Source organism: Nothobranchius furzeri, chromosome 10 (genome assembly GCF_043380555.1).
Source record: "Nothobranchius furzeri strain GRZ-AD chromosome 10, NfurGRZ-RIMD1, whole genome shotgun sequence".
NCBI lineage: Eukaryota > Metazoa > Chordata > Actinopteri > Cyprinodontiformes > Nothobranchiidae > Nothobranchius > Nothobranchius furzeri.
This window is the reverse complement of record NC_091750.1, coordinates 44,659,527-44,681,682: the sequence shown is the minus strand read 5'-3', so window position 1 is coordinate 44,681,682 and position 22,156 is coordinate 44,659,527. Positions and strand designations below refer to the sequence as shown.

General features: G+C 45.2%; 1 protein-coding gene across 3 annotated transcripts; it reads left to right on the top strand.

Moving 5' to 3' along the window:
- Positions 1-21,837, top strand: LOC107386361 (transcriptional coactivator YAP1). 3 transcript variants are annotated; one of them, XR_008559028.2, is made up of 10 exons: positions 1-370; positions 730-988; positions 6,156-6,358; positions 8,098-8,252; positions 14,369-14,470; positions 14,757-14,860; positions 14,980-15,098; positions 19,221-19,321; positions 19,546-19,954; positions 20,561-21,837. XR_008559028.2 is itself a non-coding variant. In XM_015960698.3 (9 exons), the coding sequence occupies exons 2-9, from the start codon at positions 782-784 to the stop codon at positions 19,725-19,727; spliced, it is 1,173 nt and encodes a 390-aa protein (XP_015816184.1). In that variant the 5' UTR covers positions 1-370; positions 730-781; the 3' UTR covers positions 19,728-21,837. The 3 variants fall into 3 exon arrangements, 2 of the variants coding, with proteins under 2 accessions (XP_015816184.1, XP_015816186.1); XM_015960698.3 differs by having other exon boundaries at positions 19,546-21,837; XM_015960700.3 differs by lacking the exon at positions 14,369-14,470 and having other exon boundaries at positions 3-370; positions 19,546-21,837.
- The last annotated feature ends 319 nt before the right edge of the window (positions 21,838-22,156 follow it).

Below are 22,156 nucleotides of genomic sequence, written 5' to 3'. Positions count from 1 at the left end.
CCCCCACCCCCCCATCCCCTACACTGGACCGCAGGCCGTGGCTGGGATCATCTGGGCCTCTGCTCCAGTAGGAACAGATAAAAACACAAAACAACGATAAAGTAGATCAGACTTTTTTTGGTGTTTTCAGTGCATCTTGTTTCGTTTGCTGCTTTATTCAAACTCCCAAAAGTTCCCGGAGATGATTTAGCTGCCTGCTGCGAGTACTTGCTCTGCGACTGCGGCAGCTTTAAACCCCGCAACCCCGCCCCTCCGACACTATCACATGAATCTGGACCGACCGAGCGCTGGATGGGAAAAGTTTACAAGTCTCGGTGAAGCGGCTCTTCTCCAACCAGCGCGTGCTGCCCCGGTTCTGGAGGATCTTTGGGTAAAAGTTTCGTGTTTTCCAGCCTGCGGGAGGGGGGTGGGGGGAGACGCGGTGGCTGCGTGAAGGTATGTGGGAGGCATGTTGTGCTCTGCTGAGATTGACTCGGTCCGTGTTTTTGACCTCTTGGTTTCGACTAGTTTAGCTGATTCTCGGTGATCTTATTCCAGCTGAGAGGTCCGAGCTTCCTCCGGACAGGAGACGCTAAAGTTCTGCTGGGTGGGGGTTCTGTCGGGCTGGGGAGGGAGGGGGTGTTGAGGCAGTAAGTGTAAACAAATCTGATCCCAGCGCCGCATGCAGACGCGTCTCCTCCTCAGATCTCCGCTGTTCACTTTACTCACACGAAACGAACTTTTCCACAGATTTTCTCTTGAGTTTCGACACCAGAACAAGTAAAAAAAAAAAACTGTTGACATGGACGCGCACCGTGGCGGCGCGCCTCCAGCGGGGCAGCAGGTCGTGCACGTCCGCGGGGACTCGAAGACGGAGCTGGAGGCCCTGTTCAGCGCCGTGATGGACCCCGGCAAGGCGTCCAGGCAGCCCCAGTCCCTGCCCATGAGGATGAGGAAGCTGCCGGACTCCTTCTTCAAGCCTCCGGAGCCCCGGGGACACTCCAGACAGGTACTGGTTAAACTGGTCACGCAGAACCATGCACATGGAAAGAAGCCAGTACCAGCATGTCTGTGGGGGTTATCTGCAACCTCTTCTGTCATTTAGAATTCTCCTTCTGAATAAAAACACCTTCTAACTGCATGAAGGTTCCGAGAGTCACGGAGAAAAAAGTTGAGTGAAATTTAGGCCTTTGAAGTGAGTCGCATATACATTTATTCAATGTTTCACTAGAGTCTAGGACATGCTTCTACTTCAAAACAGTCATCATTTATTTATTTATTTTCCCCTGATAAATCTCAAACTGGTATTTAGATATTTTGAGTTTCATATGTATGAGACTCTTATTTTGAAGGACAGAAGGAAGTTCTACCAAAGAAGCAGCCTGAAAATCATGGCTTGCATTAATAGAAAATGCCTATTTTGTATAGTTCAATGAGTGAAACCCTATCATCTAGAATGTATCTAAGTAATTATTAGTTTTGTGCAAAAGTGAGCATATTTCTACTTTTGTCTGATAATATTTCAAAATGTAGCATTTTATTTGGTGGTTTTGAGGGAAAAACTGTCCAGACTCTGGATTTAAAAGGTGACCCAGGGTTGCAATGACACCATCTGTGTTGCTGGGGGAGATTTTAATCATGCATGTAAAACATCTAGCCTAGAAATGTAGACACACCATAGCAGTAGCAGGTCGGTCTAGCCACGCCCCATTGTAGCCTCAGTAGGTCTACCATTGGACCAAACAATGTTAGGTTGGGCCAATCACAGCGCTCAGTTTGTAGAGAGATGTTGGACGGGCTGATGGTGCTTTCAATTTACCCCGGAATAGTGACATGACTCTTTGACAGGAGCCGTTCAGAAGAGAACCGTTTACCTCTAAGAGCCGTTCGAAAGACTGGCCTTTTTGAACAAAGTGGAGCAATCTCCGGGGACGGCGGCGCAACGTGTCCCACCGATCTTAAATTTAAAGTCCCATTAGTTGTCACACACACTGATGTGTTTGTGAAATTTGTTCTCTGCATTTGACCCATCCCCTGGGGGAGCGGTGAGCTACAGACACGGCCGCGCTCGGGAACTATTTGGTGGCTTAACCCCCCAATCCAACCCCTGAGTGTCAAGCAGGGAGGCATTGGGTCCCATTTTTTCAAAGTCTTTGGTATGACCCGACCAGGAATCTAACCCTGATCTCCCAGTCTCAGGGTAGACACTCTATCACTAGGTCACTGAGCTGTGTTTGTGTGGACAGTTCAAACAATTTGATTAGTTCATGAATGTTATCACTACCTTGGAACTCCGAACTGGGAACCGGGAATGATGTCATACTCTTGTTGATGTCATTCTGGTTACCTTTGTTGGAGAAGTCAGGATTCCAATACGACGATGCCCTTGAAGGCAGTTGTTTTGTCAGCTCTACAAAAACAGATGACTACCAAACACATTTGCAGCTCATCTGCTGCTTAGAGTTGGAAGCGCTTCATGTAACATTGATTTTAGATGCACACTTATAAGTGTGTCTTGTAAAATAAACACATTTCAACCAAAACATGCTCGTGATGACATGGAGAGCTGCCTGCCGTATAGGATGGTGATGTTGGGGTTCTAAAATGTTCCGACTTTCCGACTGGGAGGTCCAACTTTAAAGGATGTTTTAACCCCCCCACCCACCCCCACCCACTGTCTTCATGGGTGACCCCACGAGGAAAGTTGACCATTGAGCAGGATTGCTGGTTTATCCCTTGAGGTCCATGTGGCAGGGGTGAGGTGGTGCTCACTCCTGCCACATGGACCCAAGGGATAAACCATCAACCTTGCTCAGTGGTCAACTTTCCTCGCGGGGTCACACCCATTAGGACAGTGGGAGGGTTAATGGTAAAATCCCACTAGTTGTTACGCAACTTTTTCTCCGCATTTGACCCATCCCCTGGGGGAGCGATGAGCTGCAGACACGGCCGCGCTCGGGAACCATTTGGTGTTTAACCCCCCAATCCAGCCCTTTAATGCTGAGTGTCAAGCATGGAGGCATTGGGTCCCATTTTTTTAAAGGCTCTGGTATGACTCGACCACAGTTTTAGTTGGTTTTTCCAACTCAGAGTTCGGGATTCCCAAGTTCTGAGGACAAATTGAATGCACCATTAGCTCCAGAGTTGCAATGAATGGTGTCAGCTCAGGAATGACGCTCGTTTGAAACAACTTTGGCATCAACATTTGACGATTTAGATTTGGGCATTTCTCTGCAACGAACAGATGGAGGTGCTTAAGTCCTTTATTTGGATGTGTTTGCTTATTTTTCAGCAGTAGATCCCGCTCCACGACTGAGTTGTCAGCCGGTCATGGCCAGACTATACATTCACACGCATAGGAAGCATAGGAAGGCGAGCCAGGCTAGAATCCATCCATCCAGTTTCTGAACCCGCTTTGTCCACTTAGGGTCGGGGGGGGGGGGGGGGGGGGGGGGGGGGGTCTGGTGCCTATCTCCAGCGATCAATGGGCAATCAGGCAGGGTACACCCTGGACAGAGAGCCAGTCCATCGCAGGGCAACACAAAGACACACAGGACAAACAATCAAGCACACACACACACCTAAGGACAATTTAGACCGACCAATCAACCTAACAGTCATGTTTTTGGACTGTGGGAGGAAGCCAGAGTACCCGGAGAGAACCCACGCATGCACAGGGAGAACGTGCAAACCATGCAGAAAGATCCCAGGCCAGGAAGCGAACCCAGGACCTTCTCGCTACAAGGCAGCAGCTCTAACCACTGTGCAGCCAGGCTAGAGTCCATCTAAAGCATTGTGGGATTTGCACACAGATAAAAAGAGCACAAAGGGACCACATCTGGCCCCAGAGTCACAGGTTGTAGACCCGAGTTAGGCCCATGGTTCACAACGAGGCAAATGCAGTTATCCTTAAAGTCGGTGCAGAAAACAGGTTTTTACCCAGCAAGTATAGAAAAGTGAAAAGACACAACACGAGGATGCAACACTTTTGACTTTTACTGTGTTGGTCCAACCTGAAGAAAAACAGGCGCACCTTTTTACCTGTTATTACTGTTGCTAATCTTATTATTCAGTATTACCTCGTAACTCTTATTGCCTCTAAAGTAAAATCATTTTTCACAGAAATCTTAAATTAGTTCTTGTCGAGAACAAAGTTTTAACGTTTTTTTCTGGCACACAGTGTTGTTCCTTTATGAGTTACCGTAATAGCTGCTTATATTGTTCGTATCAAAGAGCCCCTATTGCAGATCAACAGTGTGCTGCCCACAGATGAGCCTGACTTTATTAACTCCGTAAACTCAGGTGTGGTCACCGCTGATGGACTTTAATAAAGGCAAGAAAAACGTATTTAACTGTCTGTTAGTTGCTGTTTGCTCAGAAGTAACCGATGAATAGAAGACTAGCAGTTCACACATGCCTAGTGAGCATTATGTCTTCATCCATTGGCTGCTGTAGGACTAGTGTAACATGCAAGGATGTCATGGGAGTGTAAAAAAACTCCCTAACTGAAAACGGTGTTGATGGCTGTATAATACATTTGTTTTCTCGTACTACGAAGTAAGCGGCTCCTACACAGGCACAAAGGTACTCATTTGCCACAGTCTGATTGTTGTTCCTAGGAGGGAATCTAACAAAAGTAGTCTGCAGTCTGAAGAGTCGGAGAAAAAAGTTTTTCTGTTAAGACTTTAAACTGCTAAGCATCATTTCCACGCCTGAAGTGACACCTTTCGTCTTTGTTTAACTTTCTAACATCTGACTTTTTAAAAGATGGAGGAGTTGGATTTAACTCTTCGTGCTGAAACTGTGCAAGAAGACACGTGTGTGTGTGCGCATGTGTGTGTTTGTGCTTGCATGTTTTTGTGCTTGCATGTGTGTGTGTGTGTGTGTGTGCGTGTGTGTTTGTGCATGCATGTGTGTGTGTTTGTTTGTGTGTGTTTGTGCTTGCATGTGTGTGTGAGTGTGTGTGTGTGTGTTTGTGCTTGCATGTGTGTGTGTTTGTTCGTGTGTGTGTGTTTGTGCTTGCATGTGTGTGTTTGTGCTTGCATGTGTTTGTGCTTGCATGTGTGTGTGTGTGTGTGTTTGTGCCTGCATGTGTGTGTGTTTGTTCATGTGTGTGTGTTTGTGCTTGCATGTGTGTGTTTGTGCTTGCATGTGTGTGTGTGTGTGTGTGCGTGCGTGCATGCGTGTGTGTTTGTTCGTGCATGTGTGTGTGTTTGTTCGTGTGTGCGTGCGTGCATGCGTGTGTGTTTGTGCTTGCATGTGTGTGTGTGTGTGTTTGTTTGTGTGTGTGTGTGTTTGTGCTTGCATGTGTTTGTGTGTGTTTGTTCATATGTGTGTGTTTGTGCTTGCATGTGTGTGTGTGTTTGTGTGTGTGTGTGTGTGTGTGTGTGTGTGTGTGTGTGTGTGTGTGTGTGTGTGTGTGTGTGTGTGACACAGTCAACGCTAAAAAACATCAGACTATGTTGCCTTCCTGAGCTGCTTCTGTACTTTGTCTTCAGGTTGTTTACAAGGAAAAACTGTGGAAACTCATCAGATTTGGTGAGAAGAAGGAGCAGAGAAAAGAATCGTACTCCATCATTTGGTTCTTTTTTGCACACAGTGAAATAAAGATTTGTTTTCCTTTTTTTTGCTGACAAGTTTGGGCTAACTCCGTAGCCTCCCCCGGAGCAGCGCCGGTGTTGGGTGCGTAACGTTACTTCTAACTGTGTTTAGCCGAAAGTTGTCAGCCAAAAAGGTAAAAATAAATCTTGTGCCAAAAAGAACCAAATGATGGAATTTGATAAACAACACAGAGTGGATGTTCCAACGATGTTTAAAGAATCACGCTTTCAGGTTCTGTTCTTGAGCTCAGGGTTAAAGTTACTCAGGGGGTCCTGGAACTCCTGTTTTACTACTGGGAACTGGTTTAGATTCCCGGGACACCTTTAAGTAGATCGTTTTGGTTTAGATAAGGTCACTAGTTTGGTATTAAGTGATAAACATGTTTTAAAACACGACTTTGTCATTCATGTGAAGGAACTGCTTCAGTTCCAGCTCCTCTGATCTGTGGCCTTTTCACCTCTCCTAACGTTTGTGTCTATCTGACCCATCTGTCTTTCTGCACTGCTGGTTTGTGTTTCCTATTGCAGCGTGTTACCTCACTGCAGAGTCGCTAACCCTGCTTCTTTTCCCGTCAGGCCAGTTCAGACGGAGGTGTGTGTGGCTCCCTCGCTCCTCATCACGTCCGCGCTCATTCCTCCCCTGCCTCCCTCCCCGTCAACTCCCTCACAGCACAAGCAGATGCAGATGTAGCTGCCACTCCGATCATACCCGATGACGTGCCACTCCCCGACGGTTGGGAACTGGCCAAAACGCTTACTGGCCAACGGTATTTCATCAAGTAAGCATCTGTTACTCTGCAGGTTTCCTTAAAGAGTTTTTCCTTTAGAAAAATCTTACCATGAAAACGTTTTGGTTTAAGGAACAAGTTCACAGAAAAGCAGTTTTATTACTTGTTTTATTTTTTTTATGGTCGGTCACGCTGAGTTTAACATGTTGTGACCGCACTCAGGAACTATTTGGTGGTTTAACCCCCCCAATCCAACCCCTTAAAGCTGAGTGTCAAGCAGGGAAGCATTGGGTCCCATTGGTATGACCCGATTGGGATTTAGAACCCAGATCTTCCGGTCCCAGGGTGGACCAAAGGTGACAGATCATTTGCTGCTGTGGACCCCAGACTCTGGACCTCTCTCCCCCTGAGCCTGAGATCAGTGGACTCAGTGGTCTCCTTTAAAAAGCAGCTGAAACTCACCTGTTCAGGCTTTGGCGTGACCTTCATCTCCATCCTCTCCTTATTCTGGTCTTTCCACTTATTCCGCCTTTCCCGCGATCCACTGATTTCCCTCTTTCCTGTTCATTTTCTCTCTACTTTTCCTTACATTATTTATTTATTTTTAATCACAGGGGAAAAAAAGTTTTTCTCATTTTGAACAATTTTTTTATCTATTTTATCTTTTTTTTTATTTTTACTTTAGTCTTTTTTTTGTTTTTGTTTTTTGTTTATGTGAAGCGCCTCGTGATTTTTATCTTGAGAGGCACTATATGAAAGATCGTTTTCTTTCTTTCACTCTACCAATCAGTTTTATATTTCAGCCCAAGAGCGTTATTATATCTCCATCTTCAGGTTAAAACTCTGCTCCACGTGGATTTAGAAGCAGCTGTGGCTGATGGCTACAGGTGCAGGGTGGCGTTGTCTGTACGGTCCTATGTGGCTACACTGCTCTGGACTCCAGCTGAGTCTCCAGCTGGCACAGCCACTCACCTGCTGATATGACACGTTATGGCTCAGCCGCTTGCCTCCTTAAATCCTCCAGCATGCTGCAGTTTCTGTGTTTACTCGTTCTCCTGAGCAGTGAGTCTGCTGTGTGTATGTATTTGTGTGTACACGTGAGTGTGTGCACGCTTGTCGACGACTCGTTTTTCCAACCGAGAAGCTCAGAGAGCATGTGGGGGGGGGGGGGGGGTGCTGTCAGTCCCTGCCTCAATGCAGCTCTCTCGGTCTGCCAAGCGACGCCCCATTTAGGCGCATTTTTCCAACAGGAAGTGTGGGTGAAACGAGTCTCACCCATGGTGACTTACTCTATAACTTCTAGTTCCTGAAACAGGAGCGCCAGAGCTTTTTCCCCACAGAGATCGACTCACAGGCCATTAGATTATAGTAGAGACCACTACAGTTGTACTGGAAAAACAAGTGAACTTGGTCTTTAATAAATAACCAATAGAATGTTTAATTTTAGTTTGTCAGGTGACCATTCATCCTAAAACGTGTTTTGTTTTTAAGTAAAAGCAGCAGATTTATGTCTTCCTCTAATAACTTGTTCTCAGTAAGTGCAGTTATCACCACGATTAAAACTCATCCATCGCATTCAAACAGGAAATGGCTCAACTAGTTCTTCTAGCAGTTTGGTTTCATGCGAGCACATTTCCTGCCAAAGGTTTACAGCAGCCTTGTTTGTCTGTATGAGTGTAGACTCATCTGGTAGTGCAGGTAAAGCAGGTCTGAGGCAGACCTCTCCTTACCTTTCAGGTTCCAGTGGTTTAACAGATGCAGATGCGTTTAGACATGTTGTGTGTTTGCAGTCACCTGGAAAAGACAACCACATGGCTGGACCCCCGGCTTTCACAGCTTCAGTCCACTGCAGCCCAGCACCCCATCTCCTGCGCCCCAATCCACACCCACTCCTTCAGCAACCCAGCTCCCACCACGCAAGCACAACACATCCATCCAGAGACAGGTATCGCACCAATCTGCTCTCATTTCTGCCCCGCCTCACCATCCTGTTTCATGCTAGGCACAAATCAGAGATTTCCTTCTTTGCGGCGCGGGATGTCTTTGGGTTTCCTTCCAGTCTCTTCGTTTATACCTCTTGGGACGTTGGTGGGAAATAAGTAATAATTAGTCTATAGCCATCACCCTAATGCCTTATGGAGATGCTGAACTAAGTTAGGTGTTTTTCTAATTGTCTGAATATTTAGATAACAGTCTTTTAAAGGGTCGGTTCATGCAAATTACGAAAGAGAACCTGCTAGACTTGCATTACAGTGAATTATGATGCAGCACATAATTATTGTTTAAAGAGAATAAGTTCACACGTTTAAAGCCAGATTTGAACCAACACCCTTTTGAAGAAAAATGGCAAAGGGTTTGAAAAAATAGTTTCAGCCATTACTGTGATTTTGCTTTAGGGCTTCCCCGTAGGAAGAGTGGTGAGATAAGAGCTGAAAAATCAAGAAAAACGTCTAAAAATATTTAAAGAAAAATACTATTATTTATATATTTCCAAGAAAACATACCTTGTGCTCAAGAACTTCATTTAGTTTTAGTCTTGAATAAAGTTCTTTTTAATTTTACTCACAATTTAGTCGACTAAAATAAATATAATTTTCTTCTGATGCAAAAATGCTCAACTTCTGTGAAGGAAATGTTAACTACTAGGGATGTCCCGTTCCGATATTGATATCGGAAATCAGCCCAAAAAATACTTATCGGGCTGCATTAGCAGTCCGTTCAGCTTTAAAGTCCATTCCAGCTCTTCTGTCCACCAGCGCCCAGATCCAGCATGCAGAGTCCACGTGATCAGAACAGTGTGTGTTAGCAAAGCAAGGAACCATGTCGGCCATGTGGCTGCACTTTTCGTTAAAGTCTGAAAAAGACAGTTTGGCTCAGTGCAACACTTGTCATGCACCAGTTTCCCGTGGTGGAACAGAACCGGGGAAGTTGAATACCTCATCCTGCATTAGAAGCAGGATCACAAAACATTGCATGAGGATTTTCTCTGTGTTTGAAATTGAAACTTTAGACACTCTACTTGTAGCGGTTGGTCAGTGAACAATATTGTGTTTTTCTCCTTATGTCCCCGACCTCAGATGTTCACATTTATGCTACTGAAGGTTAGTAAAAAATTGGTCAGTTATTTATAATTACTGTTGCTGGCTTTCGTTTTCTGTTTGAGTAATATCACTTGATCAAGCCTTTTAAACACCCCACACTATGAGACCGGGAAAAGTGTTTGATTTGTGCTGATATCGTATCGGATTGATATCGGTATCGGTCGGTACTGAAGGCTGCAATATCTGTGTCTTTCAGTACTGAAGGCTGCGATATCTGTGTCGGTCAGTACTGAAGGCTGCGATATCTGTGTCGGTCAGTACTGAAGGCTGCGATATCTGTGTCGGTCAGTACTGAAGGCTGCGATATCGGTGTCGGTCAGTACTGAAGGCTGCGATATCGTTGTCGGTCAGTACTGAAAGCTGCAATATCGGTGTCGGTCAGTACTGAAGGCTGCGACATCGGTGTCTGTCAGTACTGAAGGCTGCGATATCGGTGTTGGTCAGTACTGAAGGCTGCGACATCGGTGTCGGTCAGTACTGAAGGCTGCGATATCGGTGTCAGTCAGTACTGAAGGCTGCGATATCGGTGTCGGTCAGTACTGAAGGCTGCGATATCGGTGTTGGTCAGTACTGAAGGCTGCAACATCGTGTCGGTCAATACTGAAGGCTGCGATATCGGTGTTGGTCAGTACTGAAGGCTGCAACATCGTGTCGGTCAGTACTGAAGGCTGCGATATCGGTGTTGGTCAGTACTGAAGGCTGCGACATCGGTGTCGGTCAGTACTGAAGGCTGCGACATCGGTGTCGGTCAGTACTGAAGGCTGCAACATCGGTGTCTGTCAGTACTGAAGGCTGCGATATCGGTGTCTGTCAGTACTGAAGGCTGCGATATCGGTGTCTGTCAGTACTGAAGGCTGCGATATCGTTGTCGGTCAGTACTGAAAGCTGCGATATCGGTGTCGGTCAGTACTGAAGGCTGCGACATCGGTGTCGGTCAGTACTGAAGGCTGCGATATCGGTGTTGGTCAGTACTGAAGGCTGCAACATCGGTGTCGGTCAGTACTGAAGGCTGCGACATCGGTGTCGGTCAGTACTGAAGGCTGCGATATCGGTGTCGGTCAGTACTGAAGGCTGCGATATCGGTGTCGGTCAGTACTGAAGGCTGCGACATCGGTGTTGGTCAGTACTGAAGGCTGCGATATCGGTGTTGGTCAGTACTGAAGGCTGCGATATCGGTGTTGGTCAGTACTGAAGGCTGCGATATCGGTGTCGGTCAGTACTGAAGGCTGCGATATCGGTGTCAGTCAGTACTGAAGGCTGCGATATCGGTGTCGGTCAGTACTGAAGGCTGCGATATCGGTGTTGGTCAGTACTGAAGGCTGCAACATCGTGTCGGTCAATACTGAAGGCTGCGATATCGGTGTTGGTCAGTACTGAAGGCTGCAACATCGTGTCGGTCAATACTGAAGGCTGCAATATCGGTGTTGGTCAGTACTGAAGGCTGCGATATCGGTGTTGGTCAATACTGAAGGCTGCGATATCGGTGTTGGTCAGTACTGAAGGCTGCGATATCGGTGTCGGTCAGTACTGAAGGCTGCGATATCGGTGTTGGTCAGTACTGAAGGCTGCGATATCGGTGTTGGTCAGTACTGAAGGCTGCGATATCGGTGTTGGTCAGTACTGAAGGCTGCAACATCGTGTCGGTCAGTACTGAAGGCTGCAACATCGTGTCGGTCAGTACTGAAGGCTGCGATATCGGTGTTGGTCAGTACTGAAGGCTGCAACATCGTGTCGGTCAGTACTGAAGGCTGCAACATCGTGTCGGTCAATACTGAAGGCTGCGATATCGGTGTTGGTCACTACTGAAGGCTGCGATATCGGTGTTGGTCAGTACTGAAGGCTGCGATATCGGTATCAGTCAGTTCTGAAGGCTGCGATATCGGTGTCGTATCGGAAGTGAATAAGTTGTATCGGGACATCCCTATTAACTGCACCCACTCAAAACTGTAAAAAAAAAAATTCTCATTTCACAATTGGGATAAATAAAACTCTTTAATTGTTTCAATAAAAATAATTAGTGTTGTGTACCAAAATGCACACTGGCAGTTTGAAATTGGACCTCTCATTATTAATAAAGTTAATCATCCATCTATTTTTCTCCACTTGTATGGTGTCGGGTCATAGAGGCAGCAACCTAAGCAGAGAGACCCAGACTTCCCTCTCCCCAGACACCTGGGCCAGCTCCTCCAGGGGAATCCCAAGGCGTTCCCTGGCCAGCTGTGAGACAGTCTCTCCAGCGTTTCCTGGGATTTCCTTTAGGTCTCCTCCCAGTTGAGTGTGACTGGAAAACCTCACCAGGGAGGCTTCCAGGAAGCATCCTAACCAGATGCCTGAGTCACCTCAACTGTCTCCTCTTCATGTGGAGGAGCAGCAGATCTACTCTGAGTCCCTCCCAGATGACCAAGCTTTTTTTTTTTTAACCATACTTTTCAGACAAGATATTACACAACTTATAACCAGGCAAATCATGACTAGGATAAAAATAACAGGTGCAAGACATTTTAACAAGAGTTGATACCAATTACCAGTAGTCAGCCAATTCATCACGTTCCAGGATCCTCCAGTCGATTCTTTGGATTTCAGGAAGTTGCTAGAGGGGGAAAGTTAATGCACGCAGCTCTAACTGTGGCAGAGCTGAGGTCAAAGGGCTTGTCCGTGGACTGGAAACTGTAGTTTGAGCAAAACAACGTCCTCTTCAGGATGGTGTTGCATTCTTGTGGTTTTGAAGTGGGGAAAGGTGATGCAGAAGAGTTTTACCTAACACACCCTATCTCTAAAGCCATTTTTACAAAACAAAGCTGTCGATTTGCCGCAACGCTGAAGCGGCATCAGGGAGCCTTTGGTCGTTTATAAGTGGTCAGGTCAGACAGACGTTTACCGCAATATTACGTCCAAGGGGGGGCGGAACAAATGCTGCAACATTCGCGCATGGAGCGTGTCTGGGATCACACGAAGAGACGGGTGGATGTGAGAACGCCCACGTCCACAGAAGATCTTTGGTTAGTTCTCCCAGATGTTTGGACCAACCTACCGGCCCAGTTCCTTCACCAATGGTGTGCATGTGTAGCTGGAAGAACTGGGTTCACACCACTGGTTTGATTCTGATTTCTCTTTTGTTCATTCACTGCTTTTTGTTGACTGATAGAAATAAACGATTAACACTTGAGTTTCTGAAAGCATCTTTGTTGGCAGCATTTGTTCACACCTGCCTAAAACATTAGCACAGTTATTGTGTATTGTATATGTGTCTAATCTAAAATGCATCAGCAGAGTTAAACCATGGAAGAAGTGCATGAATATAACCAGGAAGGAACCGTTTCTGAGGTGGTGAGACCACAGGGCTGAGAGCACATTTCTTGGTAGATCTGATCTTTGATGACCTTTAACCTTCATGTTTTAGTTCCTGCTCCCAACACACCTGATTCAGCGCTGTTCAGCACTTCCTCAAGTTCTCCAAAAGCCTGTTAGTCATCACTAGGGTTTGGGCATCTTTTGATTTTGAACGATTCCGATTCCAATTCCTCGTTTCGATTCCAGTTCCTATCGATTCCTGATTCCGATTCTTTCAAGACATGACATGTTTTACATGAGCTAGCTAACCACAGGTCCTACTTGATGAAACGATCTTAACTTCATGAATTTTAATTCTATGAACAATAACATCACCTTCATTTAGACAAAAACATGTTTTGGAGACAAAAAGAAAAAGACTTGCAGCACAACCAGTGTGTTTGTTTCTGACCACAACCAAAGTCTGGAAGAAGCCTCTGGGATGAGAGGCTAAATGTCTCCAACGTATCCAGAAACGTCCAGCTGTTTTCAGCTACAACTCTCAGGATGATCATGTCCAGGATGACTGAGAACTACACCTCCATGCTGCTGCAGCATTCAGTCAGAACAGGAAGTGAAACTTAAATGTAGCTGCTGTCAGTAACGATCTAACAGATTTTAAACATTAAAACTCAACAGAAACAGTTCAGAAAGGAACTTAAAATGTTCACAAATTTGTGTGTGATTTTTTATTATTAATATTATTATTATTATTTATTGTGGCAGAAGCTGGTGTGGTCCATCACAGAGAAGCTGCTCTAGCATGATGACTTTAATTATTCTACAGGTTATTGTTCAGCCTTCTGACGCTCACACACACACACACACACACGAGTGTTGGTGAGTGGCTGCGTCCGACTGCTGACGCTCCGTGTGTGTTTTTATTTCTGCAGTGAGACAAACTCACCTCACACCGTCCAGAGTTTGTTCTTTAAAGCTTCTATTAAATCCACCGTGTTGACGTCTTTTAACACGTTTCCTCTACGCTGCAGGAGTTAAAGCTTACATTATGGAGTAAAAGTTCGGCAGATGCATTTGTGATCAGCTCTGAAAAGTGTTGATCACAATTTGCAGATCACGTTTATGTTTCACGGAGATCGGCTGCGGATTCCTCTCCCGGTCGGCATTCTAGGAATCGAAATAAAAAACTTTGAACGATTCCAGGAAAAACTAACAGTTGGAACCGGCTCCAATCGATGTTCGATGCCCTCACCTTGATTTAAAAGTAGAGACATGTCTCAGACATGCAGGACAGTGGCCCTCGAGGCACAGGATTGGACACCAGCGCCGTGTCAACTGATCCTAAACCAGGCTGTGGCACCTCTGTCCATCAGCACCACACTGCAGAGATTCTCGCAGTATCTGATGGGAGGAACTGTCCAACTAGGAAGTATTCATTCTCTTTCGTTGTGTAATTTGGTTGAACGGACCCTTTAAGTAGAAGCTTCTCAATCTCTCTTTTACCCAGCACCCTGGTTCTTTCTAATATTTCATTCACACACACAAACCTTCACTCTTACTAATAAAAGTTATGCAAAATGGCCGAACATTCAAGGACAGGAACCAGATTTGACTCCATTCTCTCCATCTACCATTTGCCTTCTCACTGTGTACTTTCGCTGCTGTTCAGGTCCACTGCCTGAAGGCTGGGAGCAGGCTGTGACTGCAGATGGAGAGGTGTACTACATCGATCACATAAATAAGAACACCACATGGGTCGACCCGCGTCTAGGTAGCACACTATATCAAATTTGTGTCTCCTGAATTGACAAGTCTTCTTTGTCAGTGAGAAATTTTTATTTTTCTCTCCATTGTCCACCATCACAGGCTGTCTCTTTGGCAGCAGAAACAGAGATCGCAAAGTTATTTGAAAAGTTCTCCTGTAACTGCTGAACTGTCATCTCATCAAAAAAAATCACACGTTAAAGAGACAGACTAGTATATCTATTTATACATGTATGTATTTTATAATAAAGTATGTATATTTTATATATATGTCTTTATATTTTGTGTTGCAGCTCAGAAGATGAACCCAGCCATCCTTGGCTTGGCAATGCAGCAAAGGCAAGAAAAGGAAAGGCTCAGATGCAAGCAAGGCCTTCCTCCTCAGATCACACCACAGGTCAGAGGTCAAATAAAGTGGCACTTTAGGGAGTTTTCCAGAAATTCTTACAGTTAACTTATCTAAACTATGAGTACTGTATAAGGTAATAAGTGCAGATGCTGGTTTTATTTTGGTAGGATGCAGCAGGAAGGAACCAGATTCCCAGGGGCATGGACCACGACAGGAGCGCACAAATGCTGGTCCCATCGGTGGATGCCAGAATCCGAGCCCTGAACCAAGAACCTACTCTCAACGGGTGAGTGTTAGTCACTACAGCTATAGAGTTACTCAGCTTTCCATCGGATGCGTAAGCGGCGAGCTACATGATGGACTCCTTTTCCCTGCAACCTCAGCGGTGCGCCCCTTCCTACCCTTCCTCCAAACACACCCACATCACCCCGCTTCTCCTCCAGCTTCACTGGCTGCCAGTCAACTTCAGGGTTCATTTCAAGATCCTGGTTCTGGTCTATAGGGCCTTACATGGACAAGCTTCATCTTACATTGGTGATCTTCTTAGTCCCTACACCCCCAGCAGGTCCCTGAGGTCCAGTGATCAAAGCCTAGTGGTTGTGCAGCACCAGGCTAAAGGTCAAAGGTGACAGATCATTTGCTGCTGTGGCCCCCAGACTCTGGAACTCTCTCCCCCGAGCCTGAGATCAGTGGACATATCTCTGGACTGACCCTACATGTCTCTGGTCTGACCCTAAATGTCTCTGGTCTGACCCTACATGTCTCTGGTCTGACCCTAAATGTCTCTGGTCTGACCCTACATGTCTCTGGTCTGACCCTACATGTCTCTGACTGACCCTACATGTCTCTGACCCTACATGTCTCTGGTCTGACCCTACATGTCTCTGACTGATCCTACATGTCTCTGGTCTGACCCTACATGTCTCTGGTCTGACCCTACATGTCTCTGGTCTGACCCTACATGTCTCTGACTGACCCTACATGTCTCTGGTCTGACCCTACATGTCTCTGGTCTGACCCTACATGTCTCTGGTCTGACCCTACATGTCTCTGACCCTACATGTCTCTGGTCTGACCCTACATGTCTCTGGTCTGACCCTACATGTCTCTGGTCTGACCCTACATGTCTCTGGTCTGACCCTACATGTCTCTGACTGACCCTACATGTCTCTGACCCTACATGTCTCTGGTCTGACCCTACATGTCTTTGACTGACCCTACATGTCTCTGGTCTGACCCTACATGTCTCTGGTCTGACCCTACATGTCTCTGGTCTGACCCTACATGTCTTTGACTGACCCTACATGTCTCTGGTCTGACCCTACATGTCTTTGACTGACCCTACATGTCTCTGGTCTGACCCTACATGTCTCTGGTCTGACCCTACATGTCTCTGACCCTAAATGTCTCTGGTCTGACCCTACATGTCTCTGACTGACCCTACATGTCTCTGACCCTACATGTCTCTGGTCTAAACCTACATGTCTATGTTCTGACCCTACATGTCTCTGGTCTGACCCTACATGTCTTTGACTGACCCTACATGTCTCTGGTCTGACCCTACATGTCTCTGGTCTGACCCTACATGTCTCTGGTCTGACCCTACATGTCTTTGACTGACCCTACATGTCTCTGGTCTGACCCTACATGTCTCTGGTCTGACCCTACATGTCTCTGGTCTGACCCTACATGTCTCTGACTGACCCTACATGTCTCTGACCCTACATGTCTCTGACCCTAAATGTCTCTGGTCTGACCCTACATGTCTCTGACTGACCCTACATGTCTCTGACCCTACATGTCTCTGGTCTAAACCTACATGTCTATGGTCTGACCCTACATGTCTCTGGTCTGACCCTACATGTCTCTGACTGACCCTACATGTCTCTGACCCTACATGTCTCTGGTCTAAACCTACATGTCTATGGTCTGACCCTACATGTCTCTGGTCTGACCCTACATGTCTCTGGTCTGACCCTACATGTCTATGAATGACCCTACATGTCTCTGACCCTACATGTCTCTGGTCTGACCCTACATGTCTCTGACCCTACATGTCTCTGGTCTGACCCTACATGTCTCTGGTCTGACCCTACATGTCTATGAATGACCCTACATGTCTCTGGTCTGACCCTACATGTCTCTGACCCTACATGTCTCTGGTCTGACCCTACATGTCTTTGACTGACCCTACATGTCTTTGACTGACCCTACATGTCTCTGACTGACCCTACATGTCTCTGGTCTGACCCTACATGTCTCTGGTCTGACCCTACATGTCTATGACTGACCCTACATGTCTCTGGTCTGACCCTACATGTCTATGACTGACCCTACATGTCTATGACTGACCCTACATGTCTCTGGTCTGACCATACATGTCTATGACTGACCCTACATGTCTTTGACTGACCCTACATGTCTCTGGTCTAAACCTACATGTCTCTGGTCTGACCCTACATGTCTTTGACTGACCCTATATGTCTATGACTGACCCTACATGTCTCTGGTCTGACCCTACATGTCTCTGGTCTGACCCTAAATGTCTCTGGTCTGACCCTAAACGTCTCTGGTCTGACCCTACATGTCTCTGGTCTGACCCTATATGTCTATGACTGACCCTACATGTCTCTGGTCTGACCCTAAATGTCTCTGGTCTGACCCTACATGTCTCTGGTCTGACCCTACATGTCTATGACTGACCCTACATGTCTCTGGTCTGACCCTACATGTCTATGACTGACCCTACATGTCTTTGACTGACCCTACATGTCTCTGGTCTAAACCTACATGTCTCTGGTCTGACCCTACATGTCTTTGACTGACCCTATATGTCTATGACTGACCCTACATGTCTCTGGTCTGACCCTACATGTCTCTGGTCTGACCCTAAATGTCTCTGGTCTGACCCTAAACGTCTCTGGTCTGACCCTACATGTCTCTGGTCTGACCCTAAATGTCTCTGGTCTGACCCTACATGTCTCTGGTCTGACCCTACATGTCTATGACTGACCCTACATGTCTCTGGTCTGACCCTACATGTCTATGACTGACCCTACATGTCTCTGGTCTGACCCTACATGTCTATGACTGACCTTACATGTTTCTGGTCTAAACCTACATGTCTCTGGTCTGACCCTACATGTCTATGACTGACCCTACATGTCTCTGGTCTGACCCTACATGTCTCTGGTCTAAACCTACATGTATGTTTATCGTGGCCAGCATAGCTGATTCTCTGGCATCTTGGCCAAGTTTCTCTGAACAGGAATTGTATTTAATCGTATTTTCTCCATTTATAGCTTGAATGGTGCAAGGAATATTATGCAAAACTGACCTTGTGCATCCTTTTGGCTGCCATGTTGGTCTCTACTGCTTAACATAAAAAAAATCAGTCTGTCCGTTTTCTGTCTGATTTTGGTTTATGAACTGTAGACATGGACAACACTGTTGGTACCCTTCAGTCAACGAAAGCCTCAATGGTCACAGAAATAACATTAATCTGACAAAGTAGCAACAAAAAAACATTGTTATGAAATTTAAACAATGAAAGTCAGACATTGCTTAAACCCATGCTTCAATGGAATTATCTAAAAATAAACTAATGAAGCAGGCCTAGACAAAGATGAGGGAACCCCTCGAAAAGACATGTTAGCTCAACAGTTACTGATGGAAAGGCCTTCCACCTGAATGGATTAGAGTTGCATTGAATAGGGCTGTAAGAAAAGGGATAAAAGGCCATCAAGGTATGATGTGGCTGACATGAGAATTTGTACTTCCAATTCCAAGGCAAGGGTGAACTTTCAACTTCAGGTTAGAAGAGAGGCTTTTCCTCAAATGGAAGAGTTGAAATATCTATGGTTTTGTTTCTGACTGAAGGCAGGAGGGAGCAGGAGACTGACAGGTGGGTCGGAGCAGCGTATGCTGACACTGAATCCGTTAGAACAAGAGCATGAACACAGATGGCTGAAAAGAGATTCCTTCACAGGGTGGCGGGGCTAAGAGTGGTCCTGTTGAGTAGAGCGGCTGCTGGTTTGGTTAGAAAGCTAGCATCCATATGCCTTCCCTTATTGGATGTTGATGAAAGCAATGAGAGGTGTTTTGTCTAATATAAAGAAAACACTTTAATTTTATCAAAGAGCATGAATGCACTGGTAAAGCATGGTGGTGGTAGTATGATGGTTTGGCTCTTGTTTCTCTACAGCTGAGCCTGAAGAGCTTGACGTCATTAATGTCATGCTTGCAGTAAATCATCAGTGATTCTTCAGTCTGTGTTTTGTCTCTTCAAGTTAATAGAAGTGTTGTTGAAAGACAGAAAGTTATTTATAAACTTCGTCCTCTCAGATATGTAAACGGGATAAATTCCCTATAGATCTTTTGAGTGTTGATTATTTGTTTTCTCCCACAGGGCTCACTCTCGTAACGAGAGCACCGACAGCGGTCTGAGCGTCAGCAGCCTCCCACGCACATCAGATCACTTGCTGAGCTCCGTGGATCATATGGACACTGGTAGGACACACGAAATGTTGTAATTAGGAGTTTGTGATGGGACTGCATCAGACAAAAGCTAGAGTTTTAGGACCTCATCATATTCCTCCAGGACAGTAGCTTCAATTTTATTCCCTGCTTGAATTCAAACTTTCAATTTAAAAGAATGAATTAAAAAGTACAAAAGGGGAACTTCCTCTTGTTTGTGAAAGATTTAAAACAAACTATGGATCCAACTCGTTTAGGTGACTCCAGCGAGCCTTCGTCAGTGACCATGCAGGAGACGATGCCCGTGCTGCCAATAACTGAAGGTGAGGAGCTGATGCCCTGCATCCCCGATGGTTTGAATTCAGACCTCCTGATGGACATGGAGACCGTTCTCTCTGGGCCACACATGGACAGAGACAGCCTTCTCACCTGGCTATAGATGTCCACCACCTGCTCAAGTATGCTTTAACATTACATGACTGAGAAATTCTGGAGGACTTTTGGATTCAAACTTGGTACAGAGAACAAGTTTCTGACATTCACTCCCTGAAGAATGAATGAGAAACAAATGTAGACTCACAGAAGATGGTGGGCTGCTGGTTTTCTCCTTTTTGGGGTCTTGTTAGATGGATACACCAGTCGTTGACATGATGGTGTGTTTAAAAGGTGAGTTTTAAAACATTACGCCCATTTTTCACATTTATTGGCAGCAAACCAGGGTCATATCTAGAAAAGTGTTGCTTTTATACGAACTTAACCACATAAACCGTGTTAGGAAAGAAGTCTCATATCTACTTTGTTTCTTACATAACCTGCAGGAACAATCAGCTAAATTTAGTTCTAAACAATCACAAACTTTTGAATTTGTTACACATGTTCACAGACGTAGTCCTCTCTGTGCATTAACACTTGAAACACCCGTTGATCCCATTCGTTACTCAAAACCCCGCATTTAAAATATGACATAAAGGTCATGGTCTGAAATGAGCCAAAAAGATCGAAGCGAGTATTACCAACAAGTGCAGATTTGTTTAAATGTGTCTTCTCTCAAAAAAGCGGCAGACAAAGGATGTCTTCTGAAAACAAACACATGATCCAGCTCAGTGCAGCCGATTCCTCCGGTCGTTAGTTGGTTTCAACTTCTGTCCCTTTTTCTGCTCCAGTGAATGATTTTTCTATAAATGACTAAAGTGTGTTTATTATTATTTACCACAGTTGTAAGACGGTTTCTGAGAACTGCTGCCTATCAGAAGGTTGCTTCATTTTCTGTAGGTCAACCTGCTTTTCTGGAAACAGCGACCTCTAGTGGATGCCTGGGCCTCCTTCCTCCTCTAACCCCTCATGTGGACATTAAATTCTTCAGTTTTTCTAGTGACGGCTTTAAACATTCCTAAGATCCACTTCCTTTTTGAAACTTTAACTCATTTAATGACTCTTTTGTTTTTACCAGCTGTGGTAAACACTGTTCCCTTGTCGTAGACCACACACCGACTAACCCCCTGACTGATTCTCTGGAGTTTTGACGCTCTCCTTTCAGTCATCTGTTTGTTTTCAGCTTTTAAAAGCGATTTACTTTGTTTCTGCCTGGTGATGAAGCCACTACAGCACCGTGCTCAAGAGAAATCAAGCTCTTCAAACCAAAACGAGTTAAATGAGATGAGGTGAATGGCACGATCCTTTAAAACTACAAATCTGTACATTTTAAATTGTACTTCAGTCATTTAGAATTGTGAAAAAAGAATTATGCATTTAAAACTATTTGTTATTTGGTTGCCCTGGTATGGAATAGCATCTTTTTGGGGGGGCACTCATGCATTTGTGGATTTCATGTGATGCAAGAACAATCAAGGCAGGATTTTAGCGGCCTCCACTGACAAACAAGTGTTTTTATTATTATTAAATTGTTTGTTTACCACAACTTTACAGAACAACGATTCCTTGTGATCTTTGACATTAATAAATCATCACACCAACTGTGCTTTTAGATATTGTATTCTAATTTCAAACTCAATCAGGTGCAGGCAGAGCTCTTTTCTTCTCCTGTAACAAGCATATCGTCTGTTTTACCTGCTTGTTTTTGTTCTTTCTTGCACTGTGTCTATTTTTGAGTTGACTGTTGAGATGTTAGCTTTTGGTGAGAGCATTTCTCCTAGCCACCTTTCTTGTTTTTATTGTATTTTAAATATATGCATGGAGGAATAAGCTTCACCACATCCAGAATGGAAAGCCGGTCTGCTCATCCTGATCTAAGTGCCAAAGACGTGATCACACACACTCTCACACACACACACACACACACACACACACACACACACACACACACACACACACACACACACACACACACACACACGATGAAACACACTACCTAGCCTTTTATTTATCTTAGCATGCATGACACTTGCAATGTACTGTTTGTTGCATATAATGACATTTATTATTCTATTCACAAGAGTTTTGAAGCTATCAAACCTTTTTTACTTGTTTATGCATGATTTTCAGTGTAACCATTTTTAAAGGAGTTTCTGTTTAATAAACCTTTAAATACACCAGAGTACATTTTTGTTTTTCTAACATGAGGTGTGTCATTTATATTGTACAGCTAACCCTGACCCGCCTGGACGTGACACAGCTGAAGCAGCAAAGGTGTAACCGGATCTTTTCTGCACTAATGTTGAAGGATCGCCGTGAAACTGTTCGTCTTTGAAGTTCGTTTTTTCTGACGAGCAACAAAGCAAACTGCATTAGAGGCCGGGCAGATCTCAGGAGGAACACAGTTTATAAATACATAAACATCTTTTATATATTTGACATACCTGACGAGCTCTTTCAACACAAAACCAGCTACGCTAAAGCCTGCCCGCTCAA